This window comes from Psittacula echo (assembly GCF_963264785.1).
Source record: "Psittacula echo genome assembly, chromosome: 5".
NCBI classification, from domain to species: domain Eukaryota; kingdom Metazoa; phylum Chordata; class Aves; order Psittaciformes; family Psittacidae; genus Psittacula; species Psittacula echo.
This window is the reverse complement of record NC_137739.1, coordinates 12105936-12131266: the sequence shown is the minus strand read 5'-3', so window position 1 is coordinate 12131266 and position 25331 is coordinate 12105936. Positions and strand designations below refer to the sequence as shown.

The following is a 25331-nucleotide window of genomic DNA, read 5'->3' as shown; positions in this document are numbered from 1 at the left end:
CAACAGGTAGGCAGAGGTAAAAAAAAAATAGAAAAAAATAAAAGCAGCTCATTTCTTGTGTCACCACAGCTCCAGACATCATTGGAGATAGGAGGGAGCAGGACACTCCAAGGACATGCTCTGTACCTTCTGTATAAGGATGTTCTGACATTTGTATGAGAGATCCTACCTGTCTTTCAGCATGATGTACCTATACTGTTCTCTGCTGGGCTTACATATACAGTTTTTTAAGCTCTTTACTATTAGCAATTTATTTTACTTACGCTCCGATGTGCAAACACGGGCACAGCACTTTGACCATGTAGCCTTTCTGTACCAACTACAGCTAAGATGCACAGCCACATCCTGCACATTACCAGCATCACCAGGTAGCTACGGTGTCCTGGGTTCAGCAGTAGCAGTCATTTTTCTCCTTCTTAGTATCTGGTGCAGTGCTGTGTTTTTGACTTTCAGCCTGGGAACAGCACTGATAACACCGATGTTTTTAGTTACTGCTCAGTAATGTTTACTCTGACCAAAGGCTTTCTGAGTCTCATGCTCCGCCAGGGAGGAAGGGAAGCTGGGAGGAAGCAGGGACAGGACACCTGACCCAAACTAGCCAAAGAGGTATTCCATACCACAGCACGTCATGCCCAGTATATAAACTGGGGGCAGTTACCCAGAAGGGCGAGATCACTGCTCAGGTCAGGCTGGGTATTGGTTGGTGGGTGGTGAGCATTTGTATTCTCTTCCCTTGTTATTTCTCTTATCATTATTATTATTGGTGGCAGCAGCAGTGGTTTGTGTTATACCTTAGTTACTGGACTGTTCTTATCTCAACCCGTGGGATTCACATTCTTTTGATTCTCCTCCCCATGCCTCCAGAAGTGGGGAGGAAAAAAGGGGGGAGTGAGTGAGCAGCTGCGTGGTTCTGAGTTACCGGCTGGACTTAAACCATGACATACAGCAACACACAGGGTTGTCCACGGCATACACCCTTGGGGCAGTCACAGCACCAAAGGAAGGGACAGGTAAAGGATGCTCTCCCCAGCCTGCCAGCTCGCTTCACAGCTGGGCACAAGGGTGAGGAGGGATGGAGCTGCTGGAGATGCAGTGTCACCTCATAGCAAATCACACACCCCAGTGAGCAACAGGGTGGATTGTGACAAATGGTCTGGAGGGCTCCATGCACCATGAGGAGATGTTTGTGTCTCACAAAAGCACCCCGTCTTGCAAGCATTTATGTCCTGCCTTCATAGTTCTTTCTTTTGTAGGAAAATGCGTTCCTTCCTTTGGTTCAGATGGGTGGGAATAGGCTGGCCCTCCTCTCACAGAACTCACACAGGTACTTCTGCTCCAGACTTGGTTTTATATGACAGAGCAGACCCCCAGCTCTCAGAGGTCTCTCTTCAGAGCTCGCTGTAATCATCATTGGGCAAAGAACTAAGGAAAATGCAATATCAATCTTCATAATTTCTATTGCTTGCCCTCTGTAAAATCTGACAGTTGTTCCTGTGAGAACAGGCTCTGTGGCAGCTCATGTTCATGAGGCCAGACAATACGCTCAGATTATTTCTTTAAGCCTTGTCCTCCTCATGTCAACTAGTAATAAGGTCCTGCACAGACATATGAATTATTTTTATTAGCATTGCATCATCAAGCAATGAGTCTCTTTCATGTTTCAGTGTCATCTTTCTTCTGGATCAGTTGTGCTATGGATCACTTCTGCCCATTTTAGAGATGTGCATTAGGTCTTTCACCCTGATAGTTCTGCCTTTTAGCTATTCCAGTGGAGCTTCCAGGTTATTTATATCCAAGCAGAGCTGGCCAGTCTTCCCAACATTATTATTAGGTTATCTCCAGCTTCTGAGTCCTACAGTCTGTCCCCAGTGCCTTACGTGCCGCAGCAGCCCAACTGATTGGCTGCAGGGAACCTGTGAAAAAAAGAACAGGGCATACCCATGACATTTGTCTTTTAGACTCCTTGCTTCCTTCTTTCCTGCGTCCATACGTTGAAGGCAGCTCTGCCTCCGCGAGGACTGTTTGCTCTCCAGTTACTACACCTGCAGTGACTGTCTGCACCTCTGTGACCATCTCTAATACTTGAGCCACTTCTCTGATTTTTCTACAGGGAGAAAAATCCACTAATTTTCTACTAATTTCCCTGAGAGCTTTTTGTTGTTTGTATTCCTGTGCATTCCCAAATCCTTTCATCCTTTTACAAGCCTTAGCTTTCCTTGCTAGCTTTGCTTACCTAGCTTTGCTGGAGAGAGCAGCACAGCTGTCTTCCCACAGTTCTGAAGAGCTTTTCTGTGCAGTCTATTTTTTCTGCAGTCACCCACTCCTAACACAACAGGAGGATGAGGGCTGAACGCCTACACCAGCAGAAAGAGCCCTTCTCCTTGGAGAGTAAGAGAACTGAGTCAGCATAACTAACAGAAGTAAGACAACAGGATCTTAAATACAAAGGCCTGAAAGGAATTTCTTTGCTTTCACTTTCAGCACCCTGCACTTGCCAAAAATGTGTCCTGTTACAAGCATGCTCTGTCTTAAGATATTAGGTCTTGCTGCCTGGTATTCAGACAGAAAGGCAATTACATTATTCTGACAGTTAAAAAGATTCAGCAATTGTTCTTCTTGGACAACCCATGCTGATTTGCACTGTGCTTGTGTTGCTCCTTAGCCTACATAAGCCTTCTCTCCAAAATGTTATCACCATCCCTTGTATAGATACAGAGAGAGAATGCAATCAGACACATAGTGAAAAATTAGTCTATAAATCCATGCTGCATTCCATCTATACTCCATTCAAATATAAAACTCTATATTTTTTCCTTGAACATGTATTTTCCAGTCTGAAGACCCAATAGCAGACCAAATGATCTTTTTCTTTCTTAACTCCAGGCATTACATTTGCTATTCTCCAGTCATACCCAAATGAAGAGACTCATTAGTATTACACTTATTCAAGTAACATGCACAATCTGTTACGTATTCATCCCTGCATGTAACCTGAGGACCCAAGAGCCACAGCACAGGTTGTCTTCCCTTGTGTCATCTCTAGGAGCAGATGTCTAGTCGGAAGTGTGAGGACATGAATACTTCTTCCAGCCTCAGGTGATCTGTAGTTTGTACTGACTGATTGCATTGAATAAGCAGCCTTTTAATATCCACCACGCTGTGGCTCTGTAGGCTTCAGCTGGCAGAACAGTCTACAGCAGATAAGTTATGTTAAGCAGAGGGTCCTGATCCATACTGGTCATAGAATTGCAAAATAATTTAGGCTGGAAAGAGCCTCTGGAGGTCAACTGGTCCAACCCCTCTGATCAGACAGCATTCAAGTAAAAGAAACTGAATAATAAAATATGTGCTGCAAAAACTAAGCCACTGCAATACAACAAAGAGCTGGCAACACACATCCCAGGAAAAAAGAGAAGCCATACAAACAACCCGCACTGGAATCACTTGCAGACCAGATCCACCATGGGAAAACGGTGGGGAATTTCCTTCCCCTAGAAGCACTGTGCTGGGAGATCATCTGGAAAGGCGCTCTTCACAGGCTATTTACATCTGCATCAGTGGATAATGAAGATAAATGGCAAAGTTTCTGTGGCACTGTTTTGGAGGCCCCTTCACCGTGGTTACATTTACATGCATTGCCAATCCATTTTTCAGACTTCTCATTAATATCTCTAATGCATAATTGCAGTCAAAATCAGTCACTGAATCATACATTTTATGAGCTCATGCTTACCCGTTCATACTGTTAATAATAATATCTCTGCATAATGTGAACACTTGCTGCAAAACAAGTTCACCAGCCCTTCTGGTTTACGACTTAAAATATAGCACAGCTAGTTTTAGGCACCTGTCAACTTCTTTATATTAATTATCAGCACCATGTATACTGAAATCTGAGTCACAGGAGTTTGGGCAGGACCATTAAATACCATGAATCTCTTCTCAACCCTTCCTACCCAAATGCCTCCTTCTTATGATGTGTTTTCTATACATGTATATACCTAGCTCCTCTTCGGACACTCCTGCTCAACTTGACTTCAGTAATGTTCACATTAAATCTACAATATTTGTTTCCCAAGGTGAAACTGCTTCTGGAGACCCTTTTCTATTTCTTATATCCATATCCTTCTACAGGTGGTTACTCTTTCACTATGAGCCCTCCCCCATGGACCTCTCCTCCCGTTGCAGTTTGACAGGCAGACAAGTGTCGAGGAAGTCATCCCCCAACCCTCATTCCCAAACCACAAGCAGATGACCAAGGTGCAAATCTCCCTTGGGCCTTAATGCTACTGTCCCAGGAAAAAGTGGCACCGGGGAGATCCCGAATGACTTGAGATGAAATGCATAAGGATGAAACACACACTGATTTACCCAAGTACTCCCCTGAGAAATGCAGATCTTAGCTTTTTGCACGTTTACTGGAAAGAATATATTTTCTCAATGCCACAAAGAAAGTGATTAACTTACATACCAGTGTCATGCTGGGTCAGTTGGGTTTGATCAGATCTCCCATTTTGTGTTAATATTCAGATACATGACCATCCCAGAGAGATGAATAATAGGATCTATTTCATTTCTCTGACAATAGTAAACATAATAAAAAGTCTTTCTATTATCCCACATCCTTCTACATGAATTCTGGCCACAGACAGATCTCCAGTTGGTAATGGAAATGTCAGTTTGATTCATCTGTTCACCAGTTAATCCTTACCAAACAACTTCCAATATATAGCAAGGCATCCAAAAACATTCCTTTGGAAACAAGCCAGAACCAACATTCACTGTAGATTAGTTTTTACCTCTGTTTAGGCTTATAGCATTTCAGGTAGCTTTCCTACTTACTCTATTTTTAGCAGTGCCTTCAGCAGACCAGGAAAGAGGCAGATCATGAGACTTCTGCTAATCTGCAAATCTGAACTTATCGTTGGGAGACCAGATTTATTATTATACAGCTAGATGAGATGACAACAGCAGAGATGACCTTTCTGCAATGCCTGAAGTCTTATCCACGCTGATGTAGGCATTTCATCAGGAGGGAGAAGTATAGATTATTGTGTGACAAAGGAAAAACTTTTTTTTCCCTATTCAGACAGTGAAGTATTAAAACAGACTACACAGAGAGGTTGTGCAGCCTCCAGCCCTAGAGGTTTTCCAGGCCAAACTGGATGAAGCCCTCTGTGTAACCTGCTCTGACTTTAGTAAGGTAAAAACCAAAAAGTGTGTAATCACAGAAAGCAACCACGAACACCTTTGATGAATGGGAGCACAGAGCCATGAATAACAAGAAGCACAGCCCCATCAGTGTTCCACACTTGCTGAGCCACACCTGTAAATACTTGCTAAGCAGGCTGACAGTCCCCAGTGTCCCAGCTCAGCTGGCTGGGCTGCTGGCTGACTCATTTTCCTGCCAACCACTCTGTGCACCCTGTAAAGCTGATGCGCCGGTGCTGCCTCAGTCCTCGCCCTTTTGATGGAAGATGAAAGCTCTCTCTTGCTCAAGATGAAAGTTCTTTCCCCAGCTTGTTATAGACAGAAATGTCTTTTCTGGCAGCCACCTTATGCTGCCATCTGGCAGAAGAGAAATCTTAATGGAAAAGATGAAAGGGCTCAACTGCTCCCAGTTCATAACCTTTAACACAGGGCCCATCTCTTCTCCCAAGTACAGTGCTCCCCTTGGGTGAAGATTCATTTCCCTGAGAAACCTTCACAGCTATAGCTGCTGCTTCTGCATTTCCCTACCCTTTATGCCTACAATGCTTGCTTTCCATCCAAGCCTTTGACCAACATCTGTTTCAGCTCCAGCCATACTGACTAAGAGTTTGGAGATCAGTTCAGTCCATGATCCTCAGCTGGCCTCACATTCTCAGGAGGCAGCAGCTGAGTACGAGGCTCCTTCTGACCTTTACAATAGCTCTGATATGCAGTGTCCAGATCTACAACTTCTTTTTAGCACTGCACCCCCACACACACCTCCTTCAGGGCCAGAAGACTTTCAGGTAGCAACTACCTTCTTTGCCAAGAAGATGGAGACTTGGCTATTTCTAAGTTCCTTTAGCATTCTCCAGCGTTCACCTCAACATGCTTAGCCCAGCTTGATGAACTGCCAAAAACCTTCTTTTCCAGTTACATTCAGATAAACTAAGAAAACAAGCAACAGAGCTCTGAAACAACAATCTGTCTGCTATATGTCCTTAGGTTTATGGTTCCCCAGAATGCACATCCTCTAGGAAAATCTCCACAAAATCTGGACATCCTGACATTTTTGGAAGTCCCATGAGGAATAGAGCAAAGATGCACACTAAGTTGATTTTAATCCCAACAAAGAGACCTTTGAGAGAGTTGAAAGCTAAAGTTAGGATTTCACTGTGGTCTCCTGTATAATTGGAATCCTCCAGAAATAAACAACACATGGGGAAGGCTGCTAGCAGATCATAAGTGGTGGCTTTCCTTTCCTAATTAGAGCCAAAGCAGTGAGCTATGGGTGGAGGACCACGCAGCATTGGAAGCAACAGTCCAGGCTGGGAAGCTCTGACCCTGCTGATCATTAGCGTGGTCAGTTCTGTCCTTCAACCAAGAGCTAAGAAAGCAAACGCTAGAAAGCCATCAGACAGAAAGTCTGTAGCCTTATTCTCACATTTTCCAGTAATTCCTAGGTCAGTAAGACACAAATTGCAATTGTTTCCTTTTATGCCTAGAATACAACACTGCAGCACTTCACAGGGTCCTGAGCCAGGGTGATGGGAGCTGATGCTATTAGACAAGGGTGGAAAATGGATCTCTTCCCAGCAAGATTTAGAGGCCAGTCGGACAGGAAATTACTCCAGGTGGGCACTCTGTCCCCATCTCTCAGCTCTTCCTGCAGCTAGGAGATTCGCTCTATAATTGCTTTCTTAGTCCACATTTTATCCTCAGCTGACAGAATTCCATTAGGGTGATAGAAGCTGTGTGATAAAGGGATGTTTGTGTCTCACATGGGCTGTAAGTCATTTCTCAGCAAACAAGCAAATAGTCACAGAAATGGGCAGAGAGACCACTGAGCCAGGAACACTCCTTGTGCTCTGAACACCAGGACCTCAGCACTCAAACGAAAGCAAACATTTCTCCAGTGTGTTAGTCTCCCCTCTGCTTCCCCTGCTGCTCTTCAGAGGAGACAATGTCAGTCAGTGCACATCTCCAGACTGAACATTTCTCTCTGCAGTATTTCTGAATGGACAATAATCCATCAGGCAGATGCACAGCACCTGCACCCCTAGAAATGAGGGCCCCATAGAAATAGGAGCCCCTGGCACTGGAACTGGGATTGGTCCCAATGCTCATTCAAGCTGCCTTAAGCATTGTTCACATCCTCACATTATCACTGTCGGCGAGTCCCATCTTTGCTTGTTCCAGTATGTTACCTGCTATACAGGTATATCGTACATCTGACATGATGAACCTGGAAGAGTTTAGCTCTTGTGTAGCTCATACAGGTTCATCCTCCAAAATAAGGATGAGTCTCCTGACTCAGTAATACACAAACTTCATGTCTTCTATGCTGCCTTTCACACTATCATTGCGTCACTGCTTGCTCCCTTGTCCACAGAAAGGTGCTTCTCGCTGTTTAAATTCTGCTGTATTAAACCACAAAAAGGCAGAAATTGAAAAGAGAAGCTGCAGGTCTTCCCAGGCATCCTGGTTTTCAGATTATGCTGTGAAGAATGATATCTTTTTAGACTGGTATCTGTGAAGACTGGTATCTTTTTAGAGATCACAAAGAGGTAGCATGACAGGTACTCCCTCCCAGATTATTTCTTTATCCCTGCCATTCTCAGTGTCATTGTAGGATAAATTAATTTGTGCTATCTTGATCCAACCCCTTTAAAGCAAGCCACTATAGGTAAAGGTGAGCACCCAAGACATGAAGGTTTTTGAGTGGCCCAGAAATTGGAACTGGGTGAAAGTTTAACAATTTACATCACAGGCTTCAGCAAGATTTCATATTATTCCTTCTCTGTCCTTTGTCGTGCTTTTGACAATGTCAAATGATGTTACTGAGCACATTCTTGCTGAATTACTCTTGCTGAAACTGTGCCTGACATTGACTGAAGTGCTCCGGGGGGATTTCCATGATTGCATGTTTACTCTTTCTCTTTTCCCTCCTGTAAATCCTAGACTGACACGATTGACTTGTGACTAGTTAGTAAAAAATGGTGAAAAATGTAATAAAATGGTTTTTTGGGTTTTTTAACCCTGATTCACTGTGGAAATTGGTCAAGTAACTCTGAATATATAGGGCTGACTAGGACAATGAGTTATCTTTGGTTATATAAAGGGTCATTGCATCTCAGCTCCAATTAGGAGGGCAAACATTGACATCTACCCTACAGAGATGAATGAAGTATTTTCTAAACATTATGCTACTTTCTATATATGACTGACTGGAATCAAGGACTTCATTAGGCCTTGCCTCAGTGGCATATGTCATCCCAGAGCAGACAGCAGCTGGCAAACCCTTCTTTCAGACAGACGCAGCAGGGGAGGACGTCCCACAGCTTAGCAACATTTGGAAATACTTTAAAGACTTTCATGGTCTTTCAACAGTGTGGCCATTGTGGGGAATCTCTTAAACTGGTAAAAAGAGCTGCTAGGAGAGGTTGGCAGAAGGTACAAACCAGTATTCTAGGTGCCAGACCAGCTACACTGAGTACAGATTTCCAGAGGCAAAAGGTGTGAAAACTGGCTGCAGCTACCAACTAACCAGGGAAGAGCAGGTGGCAGAGAAAGATGATAGTATCCTGGTTTCAGCTGGGACAGAGCTGATTTTCTTCCTAGTAGGTGGTGCAGTGCTGTGTTTTGGATTTAGGATGAGAACAATGCTGATAACACACTGACATTTTAGTTGTTGCTCAGTAGTGCTTCTCCTGATCAAGGACTTTTCAGTTGCTTGTGCTCTGCCAGTGAGGAGGGGCACAGTCAGGACAACTGAGCTGAACTAGCGAAAGGAATATTCCATACCATAGAATGTCATGCTCAGGATATAAGCTGGGGAAAGTTGCCTGGAAGAGGCTGACTGCTGCTCAGTGACAGGCTAGGTATCAGTCAGTGAGTACTGAGCAATTGTGTTGTGCTGTTTGTTGGATTTTTTGTTTGTTTTATATCTTTTTTGTTATTTCATTATTAGCATTAGCATTATACCTTATGTTAATTATTATCTGTTCTTAGCTTAACCCATGAGTTTTAACTTTTTCTGATTCTCCTCCCCATCCCACTGGGGAAGGGGTGAGCGAGTGGCTGTGTGGTATTTAGTTGCCAGCTGGGGTTAAACCACAACAAAGAGAACTGTGAACCATCTGAGCTTGACCAAGTATTCTGCAATAATTTACAAAACCTGGATTTACCTCAAAGGATTAGGGTTGAAAAATCATTAGTCCATCACATAGGATTTGAGATGCTCCAGACAGATACAGAGAAGACAGATGAGCATAGAAAGTCCTCTCCTCCTCCTCATACCTTTTCTGATCCATAAGAAGGATGCTACTCTGTGCCAAGGAACACGACAGATTTAATTTCTTTTCAAATTCAGAGCAATTTGTTCAGCAGAACAAACAATGTGACAGGACTCATCTCATGGAGATTGCCTATATGACAATGTGATTGTGCCTTAAGTCTTAAAAACCTTGCAATAGCCTCTCCTCTTCCAAATTCACACATTTGAAACTGTTCTAAGCCCTACCAATAAACCTCCTTTCAGCTCCTCCTCTTTTTCATTGTGCAGTTGCATGTAAAGGTTACCTGATGTGGAGCAAAAATTAAAACTTGGTTCTTGGTAGAGCTACACTGGTAAACACACCAGGGGAGACCTCCAAACAAGAGAGGGTTCTTTTGTGACTCCAGTTTGGGAAGAGCCTTTAAACAAAGTCTTTTGTATTTAGTACAAAATATATTTTGTTGCTCCATCAATACAGAGAAATCTGGGAAGTGCATTGCTATCTTGTGTCTTTTCAGCCTAGCCAACAACAGTTAAGAAGCATGCTTTATATAAGCAAATACCCAAGATATTGCACTCCTGACTTAGTACAGAAAGGGAAGCAGCACATTTTGATTCTACATCAGCTGTTGCATGTCTAAAAGCATATACTGACTCCAGATTTCAGTTCTCTCTGGAAACAATGAGCGAGTTCTAAATGAGAAAGGAATAATATTTTATGGAAGAGATTTACAGGTTATCACAACTGAGAAATGTTCAGTGAAAAGTACATTTGCATAGCTACAAATCCTGCAGCATAATTATTTGGTTAGAGGTTTTGTTTAAACGACTACATATGCAGAGTAGTTTGTGTTTAAAAATGCAGTTCCCTCCTTACCTTCTGCTAGTTAAAATGCATTTACTGTTTCCCAAAACTGATGGTAGGTTGCTGGCAACACAACTGGCTGGTGCAGCACAGAGGTATGGCCTCCTTGTTCATATAACCAAATTCAGGCAAAATAGAAGAATAGAGCAGGGGGGTGGGGAAAATCAGACAGGTAATGACCATTTGAAAAAACCCCAACAAAACAGAAAACTGAATTCATGCTTTAAATTTCATTACTAAAGTAAATGTCCTGTAGCAAATAAAGCTTCTTCTCATAAGACAGGAGGTGGTTCAGCACTGGCAAACATGGAAAATCTTCCATTTGGATGACACATATCTTGGAGATGTAGATTGCAGTTATTTAGGGCTGGATGTTTTCAGGACCTTCCAATCACAATCCAGTGTTATCTTTTCCTCCTCTGCAGTCCTTTCTCACATATGCAGGTTTTTGGGCGCAAAGCTGTTAAGGAAAATAAAGTGCTGTTTTAAGACTGTACCTGTATTAACAGTGAAACCACAGACTAAAATGAGGAAGAAAAATGTCCATTTCTCTTTCCATCTCAGAAGGAAAGCTAAGCTACTCTTCTCAGTAATGTTTCTTACATTGACAGTGTGTGTTGCCAATTTTTTCAGTCCTGTGGAACCACTTTCCTGGGGAATCTGGTCTGAATTCAATGTTGACACTGTTCCAAGTAGGAGGTTAGGGCGTCCCACAGGAGGGGACCATCTCTGGGTTCTCCTCCAACCCAAATCATTCTACAAATCTATGTTATCAACTACTGTGGCTGATATAAGCAAGTTCTACAGAGAAGATGTGAGGCAGATGGCAACAGACAGTCCTCAGCTGCTGACTTCAGAAACAATCTGTGTACTTAATGTTTGGACAATAGATGTGATGGCCATGGCAACGACAGCTATTCACTACTGGACATAAGCTATGTCTGCACTGGAACCCAGGATGTCATTACAACAGGCATAGAGATGTTCAAAATACTTTTGACAAGGCTAGTGCTAATACACTAACAACTTCAAAACAGTATTTGCACAGGCAATGGCATTTCAAATCCTTCTCCTACAGAGCTGTTATGAAAAACCACCACATAATTTCTGTAACACTTTCTAGAGGAACTAATTGGAGAAAGTGTCATGCTCAGGAGAGAAAACCAATCATGAATATACCAGCTTGGCTGAGAATTTGCAATGTATTTAAGGAGCTTTTCTGAGTAATTTACAATGAATGACTGGGACTCTTCAGACTATAAATACAATCTACTCTTTCTCTTCATGAAAAAAAGAGGTTGTCTTTTTAATTATCACTTTGTAAGAGAACAGACCAACCAGAAAGACAGTGGGAGGAATAAAGTCAACATGTTTTACCCCTTGTTACACTTATTATAATTTTGGATTTGCTTGAGGAGCAATAAGCAGCTGATTCTGAGACACACATGCATCATCTCTAAAGCTGCTCAAAAGGCCAGCGAGGATGCAATGAGCCTATTATTCCTATAAAGCTGTACAACTGACACCAGTTTTCAGTTCATCTTCAGGCAGTTTCTTTTCTGAGGACTTCTGTGTATGTGTTAGTATACACTCTGACTACATGCCACATATGTCTTTGATTTATATTGTCCACTTTCTGATATAGATATAGAATAAAAATCCACTGGAGTATGACATTTCTGGTTTGCCTTTCTATAGCAGAAAAAGTAGAGCTAGATATATAAAATAGGTGTAAGTCTCCCATCTTTTCCCAGTTTAGGTCTATAACAATGTTCACTACCTATACTGTCTCTGTAGAAAGTGAGAAGAAAACTGTAGAAGACAGAACTAACCTGGATCAGCCACAGCCTGCTTCTTTTTGCTGTTTGTAACAATCTCATTTTCATTCATCATTCGTACATCCTGATCTCCCACATGATTGCTGGAAAGATTAAAATCAGTACAATAGCCAAAATAATCAACATTGTGAGAAGATATGAGAGTTATGCAAAAGGTTACCGAATAAGTTATTTAAGTCCTAGAGGCTAAACAAAGCTATGAAGCGCAGCCACATTATGTGGGACTGTCTAGAAAGGAAAGGCATTCTCTGTCTGCAGCCACCTGAAGGATTTCTTGCCAGTTTTAATTAGTGGCATTCGTTCAGGCACACATTCAAATAGAAATGCCATATTCACTCTACAATTTTCATGCCTGCCTACACAGCTGTAACTACATTAACCAAAAAGAGAGATTTTACATCAGTGCTGTTCAAAGACAGTATAAAAATCCCTATATGGAACTTAACACTGTTTTGTAATGTTGATATAGCATTATTTGAAAATGTTCTGAACTAAACAAAATCCATTCCATGTGACAAGTTTTGTTTGCAGGCTGCTGCAAAATGTTAATGATTTCTTTTTGGGTAAGAAGTAGTAACTTCAAAGTTAGATGAAATTAAACAACTTGCAGGAAAAAAACACGTGAGCTGAATTGAAATTAAAGAAAACACCACTAATAACATCTCGCTCTCCTATAGACAAACACAAAACATCCATGCTTTTGGAAAAAAAAAAAAATAAATGTATTTTTCTTCTCTCTACAAATACTGCACAAAACAGGTTTTTATTTTTGGAGAAAAATGCAATGGCTCTCAAACTGCCAGAGTGAAAGAGGGGAACGAGTCCTGAAGTATATCAGAACAGATCCAATTGGTGATACTATCAGACTCCAGTTCGGGGTTCATAAAATATTGAACAGTAACATGTGAGAGAGAATAGGCCAAAATTAGAGGTAACAACACATAGAAGCTCAAGAGCATTTTTAAAATGGAGTGATATTATCCAGCATGTAGCGAGGGATTTGTCTTCTCTTGCTTACGTACCTATATTGTAGTAGACCAGCAGATGAAAAAAAGGAAAATAAGATTGCAAACCAGGCTAAAAAGGAAGACCAAGAAAGCTTCTGCACAGAAATCTAGAAGAGAAGAGACTCAGCATGTTCTTGATTGGAAACCAGATCAGTTTGTGTGACACCAAATGTATGCCCCTCTTAAAACTAAAGCAAAGGATATAGGCCTTATAAATATATGGAAAGGAAGTTATGTGAAAAAGATCTGTGATTACAGCTGGTGCTTCTCTGCTTCCAATAAAATAACTTTATTCCTAGAAAGATATTAAACTGAAGAAAGTCAAGGTTCATTCCTCCTCCTTCTTCCTATATCCCACTGAAAAAAAATTCTCACATTTATATTTCCTTGAGACATTTTCATTTCCGTAACTTTTTCACTTGAAAAATTGTCTACCTCCAAAATCTACCATGGCAACACAGCCACTTGTACAAAACCATGAATCTAACACAATACATACAAACAATAATAATTTATTTCAATATCTGACAGTACCAATGGCCAACAACCAATGCTTGGGAGAAACATGGGAAAACAAACCCCATAGGCAAATGTGAACTTCTGTTCTTAATCAGGACAGCTTATGTCCCTTCCACTTACTTTTAAATATTTGAATACTCTTCTGAATGAATCATGTGCCATTTCTGAATGCAAAACTTGCCCTTTTTTCAAGTGATATACATGCAAGCCATTCTATTTGTTAGCTGTGTAATGTATAAGTGCTCATTGCTATAAGTTTTCGATTTTTCACTTTTCAATTGCATTTAAAATAAATTATTCTTTCAATCTTCATTTTCTTTGCTAGGGACTGGTTTTTAGACCCTATCAATCCTGACCTTCTAAGTATAAGTGTGTTTTTCACTGCATTTCATCGTATTTTCTGTGAGATGCTAACTTAGTGGTTTCAAAATGTCATTCCTCTGAATGCAATTCATTTCTCATTTAAGAAGTTAATTATTTTAGAATGTTTATAAAAGGAGAATTCTGGTTCCTTACTTAGTACCTGTGCCAAATCAGACGATTTTCTTTTCTTTACTTTTGAGATGTTTGATTCTTTTTCTTTAACATTTTTTTCCTCCATGTGATATCATTGGGATTTACCATTTTTTCTCTAAGGAAGACTAACTTTTTCCTTTTGTGATTATTACTACAGGCTTCAAGAAAATACATGTATACATGATCCACAAATCCCAGTAAGTGCTAAAAATGCCTACAAATAAAGCTGGTAATTTGGCCTTAGTACCTAAAAAAGCTATTGTTTTTTTCTTGTTAAGTGAGGCTGAGTATGCTTTGGGAGGGAATTTTCTATAGCAATATGCATATTGCTGACATTAGTCACATTAAAAGATTTTTTGAAAACAAGATTCTTTCTTCCAATCAAGATCCACTCACATACCTAATAACAGTTCTCTTCTCCTGATGGCAAATCTTCTCATCATCTGTAAAGAGAATGGTATGATGCGGGACCACTGGATCACAGGTTGGTAGGATGCCTGATACTACATGGTTCACCATATCCAGAATCCCATTGTAGACTAGTAAGTCATCCACCAGAAGCTAAAGATATTTAAGAAACAAACAAACCAACCATCTGAAAATTAGGCATTGCTTTCAGCAGTTGTCTCTATCAGTTAACTAGAAGTCATTCTGCCCTGTTTGTTTCACAAGTTGGGTCATTCTAACCCTAACCATTCTATGATTCTATGATTAGTTTAGCTTTTCTTCCTAAAAACTTCCATTTCTATTCGCTGCTGGGTTTTGAAGTTGGGTTTTTTTTTCCTCCAAGTTTTTTGTCTTCTCAGTGATGTTTCTAATGCAGCTTTCAAGTAGATAATTAAAAATGTATTTCATGTTTTACATAATTGCTGTTCTATTAACTGGAGTGAATCACTCTTAAATCTAGGAATTAATGAATCCCACCTCACTTCAGCTGTCTAAAACTTGGATTTGTAGCTTAAGCTAGTCTTCCAGGCCTGCTCTACAGTCTACAATCTTAAAACAATTATCTAAGAAAAAAAAAATCAGATAAAGTGTTCCTTCCCTGGACAAGAAAGGGAGGACAGATGACTGGCATAGATTAGTCATTTCAATACTAAATGCATAGTTAAACAAGATGAATCCCATCCTTTGAGATTATATGTAATCACACTTCAGTAAACTGTGAAAATAAGTACAGAAATCAAGCAAGATGAGTCACCAGAACATACAAAATACATACAAAAATTACTTACACCAAATTCTCTCACGCCTCTCTGAGGTGTTTTGGCATAGTTCCATAACTTGATCATCGACACAGTAGTAGGTACATCAAAAATGACATATACCCTATTCACCTGTAAAAGAGAATTAATTTATATTTAACCACACAAATTCCCCAAAGAAATACAATTCTCATGCATGTTTAAAGAGCTCCACATTTAAAGAGATCTTGCTAGAGGACAGATAACTGGTTCTAAGGATTTAAGTTCAGCTATCAGCTCTGTCAATAATTCACAGATGTCTCTTCCCCAGAGCTGCCCTTTCAAATGTACACGTAACTCATCAGAAGATGACATCTGCACCTGAGCTTGTCATCCTGGACTGCTAGTCAGTTAGAGAAGGGGTAGAGAAACACATCAGCCAAATACAGACATGTGCCTCTGGATAAGACAAGCTGGAGTCATTCTAGTCTAGTCTAGTCTGGTCCGGTCTGGTCTGGTCCAGTTCATTCCATTCTATTTCATTCAAGTCTGCTCCATTCCATTCCATTCTATTCCACCACATATGAATGGAATCCACCTTTCTATTTGCAAGACTCAAATTTTGCTTACATCCCCTGACTTTGAAAGCTCTTGCAGAAATTTTGCAGGTTTTGTGTGAGATACATTAATAGAAGTGCAGAGACCATTCTCCAGCTGCTTGCTGAACAATTATTGCTTCGAATATTGTTCATTTTACATTCAGTGACATTAATGTCAAAATGTTAAGACCAAAGATTAGGCTGTAGGAAACCAATCTTGCCTGTTACAGTTAATTCTATGCTACTCCTTTTATGAGCTACTATATCAACTTTAGGCCAGTATATCTTAAGCTTCGTCTCTAGTATCCTGTGAAGTTTTAATCATTTGATGCACTGGAGAAGATATTATTAGTTGTATTAAATCATTATGCATTTTTTTAACTAAAGAAAAGTAAATGTGATCAATAGAAATGTTTATATCTGTAATTTTCCAGAAGACAATTTGGGCACAGTCTCCAATAGCAATTGTCAGTCTCACAGCAAATGACAAATTTGATGGAAAATATATTGAAACAAATAAAATTACTATCAATAACAGGGAATCAAAGAATTCAAATTGTATTTACATTAGTAATAAATTCACAACAGACAAAAACATTTTTAGAATTAGAAAGGAGAAGATATTGAGAAAGGAAAAGAAAAGCTATAATATAAAATTTCTTTAAAGCTTTCAAACCTTCCAATATAGCAAAGAGTTAATTCAGTTTTCTAGGAAACCAGCATGTTTCAAAGCAGCCTAGCAATGAGGACGTAAGCATACACAAGCTTTGGATCAGCATCCCAGCTACAGAAAATGATCATGAATAGATTGATTGCTAAATCCACTTGCACTTCCTGGCTGCACAGCCATGGAAGATGGAAGAAAGAAAAGTACTATGTGGATCTTGAAAAGGTAAAATTTGCTACAGCTTAAGCACAGGAAGTGCCATTAAATTGCTTACTCTTCCCTTCTGTATATCACACTTTATCAATTTACCCTTTTAAGGCTGATATCTTATGTTCTTCTACAATACTTTGATGTCAGACAAACCACCACAAAACTGTGCATGCATCTGTGCTACAACTCCAGGTACTGTTACTTTCCTTTTTACCACAATGAAACAGCCTCTGCTAGCATGTCTTTTATAAGGACATGAGCAAACTCAGATTGTTGTCAAATCATTCAATCATGATGCTAAATGGACATCTGAACACCGCATCAAATTAATTACCAGGATTCAAGCTGTGGGACCTACATAGTAGGAGCTTCCAGCATTACACAGAGCTGCCATTTTCCTCAGAAATGCAAGTGGTCAGTATTCTCAAATACACTTAAAACCTTTATCTTAATTATACCCATTGCATTACAACATATGATGGTGTATGAAGTATTTCTGAAATTGACTGAATTCTTTGCTTTTAATATTCTAATTAATAACTGTAACATACAAAAGGATTTTTTGAGCACAGTAAGCTACAACTTATAGAATCATAGAATCATAGAATAGTTAGGGTTGGAAAGGACCTTAAGATAATCTAGTTCCAACCCCCCTGCCATGGGCAGGGACACCTCACACTAAACCATGCCACCCAAGGCCTCATCCAGCCTGGCCTTGAACACCACCAAGGACGGAGCATTTACAACGTCCCTGGGCAACCCATTCCAGTGCCTCACCACCCTCACAGTAAAGAATTTCTTCCTTATATCCAATCTAAACTTCCCCTGTTTAAGTTTGAACCCGTTACCGCTTGTCCTGTCACTACAGTCCCTAATCAATAGTCCAGCCCCAGCATCTCTATAGCCCCCCTTCAGATACTGGAAGGCTGCTATGAGGTCTCCACTCAGCCTTCTCTTCTCCAGGCTCAACAGCCCCAACTTTCTCATATGGGAGGTGCTCCAGTCCCCTGATCATCCTCGTGGCCCTCCTCTGGACTTGTTCCAACAGTTCCATGTCCTTTTTATGTTGAGGATACCAGAACTGCACACAATACTCCAAGTGAGGTCTCACAAGAGCAGAGCAGAGGGGCAGGAGGGGCAGGATCACACACAGTATGTTAGAGATTGGAAGGGACCTCAAAAGATCATCTAGTCCAATCCTCCTGCTGGAGCAGGAATACCTAGATAAGGTTACACAGGAATGTGTCCAGGCGGGTTTTGAATGTCTCCAGAGAAGGAGACTCCACAACCTCCCTGGGCAGCCTGTTCCAGTGTTCCGTCACCCTCACTGAGAAGAAGTTTCTTCTCAAGTTTAAGTGGAACCTCTTGTGTTTCAGTTTGTACCCATTACCCCTTGTCCTATCATTGTTTGCCATTGAGAAGAGCCTGGCTCCATCCTCATGACACTCCCCCTTTATATATTTATATACACTAATAAGGTCCCCCCGCAGTCTCCTCTTCTCCAAACTATAGAGACCCAGCTCCCTCAGCCTTTCCTCATACGGGAGATGCTCCACTCCCTTAATCATCTTAGTTGTCCTGTGCTGGACTCTCTCCAGCAGGTCCCTGTCCTTCTTGAACTGAGGGGCCCAGAACTGGACACAATATTCCGGATGCGGTCTCACCAGGGCAGAGTAGAGGGGAAGGAGGACCTCTCTCGACCTACTGACCACCCCCCTTCTAATACACCCCAGGATGCCATTGGCCTTCTTGGCCACAAAGGCACAGTGTTGGCTCATGGTCATCCTGCCGTCCACTAGGACCCCCAGGTCCCTCTCCCCTACACTGCTCTCTAACAGGTCGTTCCCCAACCTATACTGGAACCTGGGGTTGTTCCTGCCCAGATGCAGGACTCTACACTTTCCCTTGTTATATTTCATCAAGTTTCTCCCTGCCCAACTCTCCATCCTGTCCAGGTCCTGCTGGATGGCAGCACAGCCTTCTGGCGTGTCAGCCACTCCTCCCAGCTTAGTGTCATCAGCAAACTTGCTGACAGTACACTCAATTCCCTCATCTAAATCATTGATGAATATATTAAATAATACCGGTCCCAATACTGACCCTTGAGGCACTCCACTAGATACAGGCCTCCAACTAGCCTCCGCCCCATAGACTACAACTCTCTGGCTTCTCTCCTTCAGCCAGTTCTTGATCCACCTCACTACCTGATCATCCAGACCACACTTCCTCAATTTAGCTATGAGGATGCTGTGGGAGACTGTGTCAAATGCTTTGCTGAAGTCAAGGTAGACCACATCCACTGCTCTGCCATCATCCATCCACCGTGTTATTTCCTCATAAAAGGCTAGGAGGTTGGTCAAGTATGACTTCCCCTTGGTAAAGCCATGTTGACTGCCCCTCATAACCCTCTTATCCTTGACATGCCTTAAGATGGCATCAAGGATAAGGAGTTCCATCACTTTCCCAGGGATGGAGGTGAGGCTGACCGGTCTATAGTTACCCGGGTCCTCCTTCTTGCCCTTTTTGAAGACTGCAGTGACATTTGCTTTCCTCCAGTCCTCAGGCACCTCTCCCGTTTCCCAAAACTTGGTAAAGATGATGGAGAGTGGTCTAGCAATGACTTCCGTCAGTTTCCTCAGCACCCACGGGTGCATCCCATCTGGACCCATGGATTTATGGATGTCCAAATTGCTCAACTGGTCTCTAACCCATTCCTCATCAACAAAGGCAAACTGCTCCATTGACCTGACTTCATCTGAGGTCTCAGGAGTACAGGGCTCTTCAGGACTGCCTCCGGCAGAGTAGACAGAGACAAAGAAGGCATTCAATAACTCTGCCATCTCTGTATCTTCTGTCACCAGGGCACCCATCCCGTTCATCAGTGGGCCAACCTTGCCTCTGGTGTTAGTTTTATCAGCCATGTATTTGAAAAAGCTCTTTCTGCTGTCCTTGACCCCTCTCGCCAGATTTAATTCTAAGGAGGCCTTAGCCATCCTAGCTGCCTTCCTACATCCTCTAGCAGCAGCCTTATATTCCTCCCAAGTGGCCAGCCCCTCCTTCCATGACCTGTGAACTCTCCCCTTCCACTTGAGCATACCCAGCAGTTCCTTATTTAGCCACGCAGGTCTCTTGGCCCTCTTCCTTGACTTCCTACGTGTCGGGATGCTCTGCTCTTGAGCTCGGAATAAGCAATTCTTGAATGTCAACCAACTATCTTGGGCCCCTTTACCTTCAAGCAGCCTTGCCCATGGGATTTCCCCTAGCAATTGCTTGAAAAGGCCGAAGTTTGCCCTGCTGAAGCCCAGGGTTGCAATTCTACTTGCTATTGTACTGGCCCTACCACACAAGATCCTGAATTCCACCATCTCGTGGTCGCTGCAACCAAGGCAGCCCTCAACCTTTACTGCTTTGACCAGACCCTCCTTGTTAGTGAGGATGAGATCCAGCAGCGCTCCTCTCCTGGTTGGCTCATCCACCATTTGCATGAGGAAGTTATCATCCATACACTGGAGGAACCTCCTGGACTGTGGCTGGGTTGCTGAGTAGTCCTTCCAGCAAACATCAGGGAAGTTAAAATCCCCCACGACGACCACGGCCTGTGACTGTGAGGCCGCTCTCAGCTGCCTGTAGAAGGCCTCGTCAACTTCCTCACCCTGATCTGGTGGCCTGTAACAGACACCCACAACAGTATCACCCCTGCCAGCCTGCCCCTTAATTCTCACCCACAGGCTCTCAACTCGCTTGTCATCTGTCCCTGGACAGAACTCAGTACATTGCAGCTGCTCTCGCACATAAAGAGCAACCCCACCACCCCGCCTGGCTGGCCTGTCTTTCCTGAAAAGGACATAGCCCTCCATGAGTATATTCCAGTCATGCGAGCTGTCCCACCACGTCTCTGTAATTGCCACCAGATCATAATCTCCTGACTTAACACAGGTCTCCAACTCCTCCTGCTTATTTCCCATGCTGCACGCATTGGTGTACAGGCATTTCAAGGAGGGAGCTGAGCTCACCGATTCCACCCTAGGATTATAGGAGGCCTCCCGGTCTTCATCAATTCTAGAGTGCTGCCCCACCGGGGCAAGCCCAGTTATAACCCCATCCCCCTTCGAATCTAGTTTAAAGCTCTCCAAATGAGCCCTGCTAATTCATGCCCCAGCATCCTTTTGCCTCTGTGAGTAAAACCTTTCCCACGTGCCATCATCCGGACTGGAGCCATAAAACCAGCTGTTATCAAAGAACCCAAAGCCCTGCCTAAAGCACCAGTCTCGTAGCCAATTGTTTACGGACTGAATTTTCCCATTCAGTCCCACATCATCACCGGAAGATGGAAGAACTGAGGAGAAGATCACTTGAGCCCCAGACTCTTTCACCATCCACCCCAAGGCCCTGTAGTCTTTCTTCATCCCCCTCAGACTGCGGGAAGCAGCTTCCCCCCCACCTGTCTGGAAGACCAGCAGCGGGTAGTAGTCTGTCGGGTGCACCAGGCTGGGGAGCACCCTGGTGATATCCCTGATCCGGGCTCCAGGCAGACTACACACTTCCCTATGATGAGGGTCAACTCTGCATATCGGGCCCTCTGTTCCTCTCAGAAGGGAATCGCCTACGACAATGACTTTTCTTTCTTTCTTGTCAGAGGCAGTCTTGAGGTGCGAAGTCGACCGCCTTTTCCTATGTGACCTTGTAGTCTGGCCTTGCACCACATCCTCACCTACCTCTCCATCAAGATCCAGGGCCTCAAACCTATTACGGAGGGGCACCTGGGGAAGCAGGGCAGGAAGGGAGGAGGGTTGCCCACAACTCCGAACTGGAACTCGCTTCCAGCCCTCATCGTCTTTTTGGTCCCTTACCTCTGCGCGACAGCTACAGAGCAGGGGCTGTCTCGGGCCATCCCCCTCTGTCTGAGAGGGCAGGGGGTCCATCCCCTTTTGGGGGGTATCTCCCTGGAAACGTTCCTGCTGACATGCTAGGGAGTTACTCCACCAGTCGATCTCCCTTTCACACTCCCTGATGGTCCTCAGCGTCTCGACCTCCTCCTTAAGTTCTGCCACCAATCTAAGCAGATCTTCTACCTGCTCACACCTCACACAGGTGGAATGCTGGCCTCCCTCCCTCGGCAGCAGCAGGCTCTGGCACTCCCTGCAGCCAGAGACCTGAACAGCCACGGTTTGGGACGGGATCTCTGTCTGAGTTGCTACAGTCTCCTTACTGCAAGCTCTCCTTCTGGAGGCGACCATATTGGTCAGCAGTCTGAGACACCAGCAACAGAGTCCACAACACGACCTGCTTGTTCCTCCCTGAGCCCGGTCGCTGCCCTCTCAGAGGCTCTTTCAAGGCAAGGGGCAGGGGTGCGGTCGCCGTTACCGCGGGAACGCCCCCTGCCACGTCAGCCGCTCTCTCGCAAGGGCTGCTGGGGCTTCGGGGATTGGGAGATGTCGGGAATCGCGATGTCTCTGCGCTGTTCCCTCTGATTTTCCTAATCTCTGCTGAACATCGTGGTCTCTGAAGCGTGTCGGCTCCGGCTCTAGCTGGGCTAGCTCCGATCAGCTGACTGACCATGATCCTGAAGGATCACCTCCTTTGACCTGCTGGTCACGCTCCTTTTGATGCAGCCCAGGATATGGTTGAGTTTCTGGGCTGTGAGCACACACTGAAGCCGGCTCATGTTCATTTTCTCATTGACCAACACCCCCAAGTCCTTCTCTGCAGGGCTGCTCTGAATCTCTTCTTTGCCCAACCTGTAGCTGTGCCTGGGATTGCTCTGACCCAGGTGTAGGACCTTGCACTTGGCATGGTTAAACTTCATAAGGTTGGCATCAGCCCACCTCACAAGTGTGTCAAGGTCCCTCTGGATGGCATCCCTTCCCTCTGGTGTATCGACCAAACCACACAGCTTGGTGTCATCAGCAAACTTGCTGAGGGCGCACTCAATCCCAGTGTCCATGTCACCGACAAAGATGTTGAACAAGACCAGTCCCAACACCAGTCCCTGAGGGACACCACTCGTTACCGGTCTCCAGCCGGACATGGAGCCATTGACCACAACTCTTTGCGTGCGGCCATCCAGCCAGTTCTTTATCCACCGAGTGGTCCACCCATCAAATTGATGTCTCTCCAATTTAGAGACAAGGATGTCGTGTGGGACAGTGTCGAACGCTTTGCACAAATCCAGGTAGATGATGTCAGCTGCTCTGCCCCTGTCCATTAGTTTCATAGCCCCATCATAGAAGGCCACCAAATTGGTCAGGCAGGATTTCCCCGTATCATGTGTCAGGTTTACCTTTTGTTACTTTTGAAATGTATCCTCTTCTAAGAAATTAATATATATAAACTATGTCCATAATAGGCCCATAAAAATGTCCTCTCCCAAAACAGGTCAGAACTCATCTAAGTTTATCTACTTCTCCTGTTTAGCCATTTGATACCCCATATTTTAAATCTAAGGCTTCTAAAAGGGCTGAATCGCTTCGGGCCCTAGGACATGAAATACTGTCATCTCTAACTTATGAGTTTGAATTCAATACAGATAATGAGATTTAAAAATTTCTTACTGCTGGAATAACATTCATTGCTTATTGTAAAAACAAATTTAAGATCCCAGTCCACTCCTGTTTGCAAGGTGTTTATGCATATTAATAGGCATATTAAATTCCTTTGTCAGTATCTTTATCGTACTAACTGAAAAAACATCTATGCTAGTCTTGGAAATTCTGCTGTTGCACCATGGAGACAGAAGGAGATTACAAACCCAGGAAATCTGTACTGCTGCTATCTGTGCAGTGAAGAGAAAGAAACTGGGATAAAAAAGAACTTCTTCCAAAACGCAGTGATTTAGCATCATTTACTAGTAATGAATTCATTTAAAAATTATGTACACTTCCCCTTTCCTTTCTGCATCTAGCTACATCTATGCACATCAGTAAAACGGAATGAAAAGAGAAAATATACCAAACCAGGAAGAACTGGTGCAAGCCACATATGTCTGCCGTCAGTTGTGTCATTCACTCTATCAATTAGTTTGTCTGGAGTTCGAATGTCTCCAGAGACATCTTCTAAAATGTTAACGCTATCTGGAAAAGCAGCAATATCTGAAAAACACTTTAAGGGTAAATAACCAAAAAGGACATTTCAGAAGCACCATACTTAAAAGTTCATGCCTGCTTTTCTGCGTTCTATGAGGAACCATTCAGCACTACAGCAGTAAAATGCAAAAATACTCTAAGCCCTTCACATGAGTAGCTGAGGAACTTGGGGGCACATTTTTTAAAGCAGGACAACCCTTACACATTATGGCATTCAAAATTATTTAAAAAATAGGAATAAATTAGCTAAATGCATTTATTTCCAAATTTGTATTTATGACTTCATCAATAAAGTTCCCTTATCAGGAATAGACACTTCCCAGGGTGTTGTGACAAACCCCATTTTTTTAGCATGCACTTGTGAAAACTTCTCAAATGAAGAAACGTATACTTCCAGGAGGCAGTCATCAGTCAGACTAGGTTTGGCTCAAGTTCCTCAAGGTTTGTGATAAAACCCAGGAATTGTCTAATAAAGCCTTCTTTTTGTTTTTTGAGAGGAAAAGATAAAACCTGCTATTGAACAGACTGCCTATGTAACCAGATTTTCTCTCTAAGACATTAATGTTAAAAATGTATGTATGTTAAAGACATGCAAAGAAATGGGGATAGATGGCACTTCCTTCAGAATTATAAATCCCTAGTAATCCAGTTTGAGGGACATTAATTTCTCCTGTCCTGCTTTCTAAAAGGCTTGAGTCTGCCAGTATTTACAAAGAATTTAAGGAATAACACAGCAATGCCTCAACTGTTTGAGAAAAGCTTGCTCCAGGCTCAGTGCTCAATTATCACATTTAGTACTGCACCAAGACAAATATGCTCTTTTTGAGATCCTAATATATCCAAGCAACACTACTGCGCAGGCAGAAACAGGCCACCATTCAAAATCAGCTGAGGTATCTTTACCTGGCATTGTATTGCACTGTAAAGACAGACCACTTAAAAGCTAAGTTAAAGATCCCTTGTTCTCAAAACCAATTTGTTACCATTTTTCAATTTCAAAATGCTTCTCCTCCATTACATATATTCCAAGTTCACCATGTATCATACAAGATACGACTAAAAATAGCACTCAGGAAAAAGCCTTTATGACGTTTTTCATTGTATCCTCTATTTATTAGGCAAGAAGGACCCTTAGAGACATACGATTTATACAGCATTCATGCTTTTTATCCTTTCTAGTTGGCTAAAAAACTTTTTCTTCCATGTGACTGAACTACGTGAATTATATGTTACGGCATGAAGCTTTCAACTCTTCAGAGACTTTAGCTGATAAAGAGCACTGAAGTGTAATCTTGATGACTATGAATCTTTCAAGCATGTCCTTCATTCCCTCTGGTTACCCAGGGAACACTGAATCAAATTCAAAGTCTCAGCCGTT

General features: G+C 42.7%; 1 protein-coding gene across 7 annotated transcripts in view; it reads right to left on the bottom strand.

Moving 5' to 3' along the window:
- Positions 1-9758: 9758 nt before the first annotated feature.
- Positions 9759-25331, bottom strand: part of KATNIP (katanin interacting protein) — a 67151-nt gene continuing 51578 nt past the window's right edge. For 4 of the 7 annotated variants that reach the window (XM_080620070.1, XM_080620068.1, XM_080620069.1 and 1 more), the window contains 4 exons: positions 15447-15548; positions 14612-14772; positions 12164-12252; positions 9759-10791 (listed from right to left, as the gene is read on the bottom strand). In XM_080620070.1, the coding sequence (XP_080476196.1) occupies positions 10736-10791; positions 12164-12252; positions 14612-14772; positions 15447-15548 (408 nt within the window). In that variant the 3' untranslated portion in view covers positions 9759-10735. Of the gene's footprint in view, positions 10792-12163; positions 12253-14611; positions 14773-15446; positions 15549-23819; positions 23960-25331 lie in introns of all 7 variants that reach the window. The other 3 variants (XM_080620071.1, XM_080620072.1, XR_013957097.1) reach the window with 2 other exon arrangements.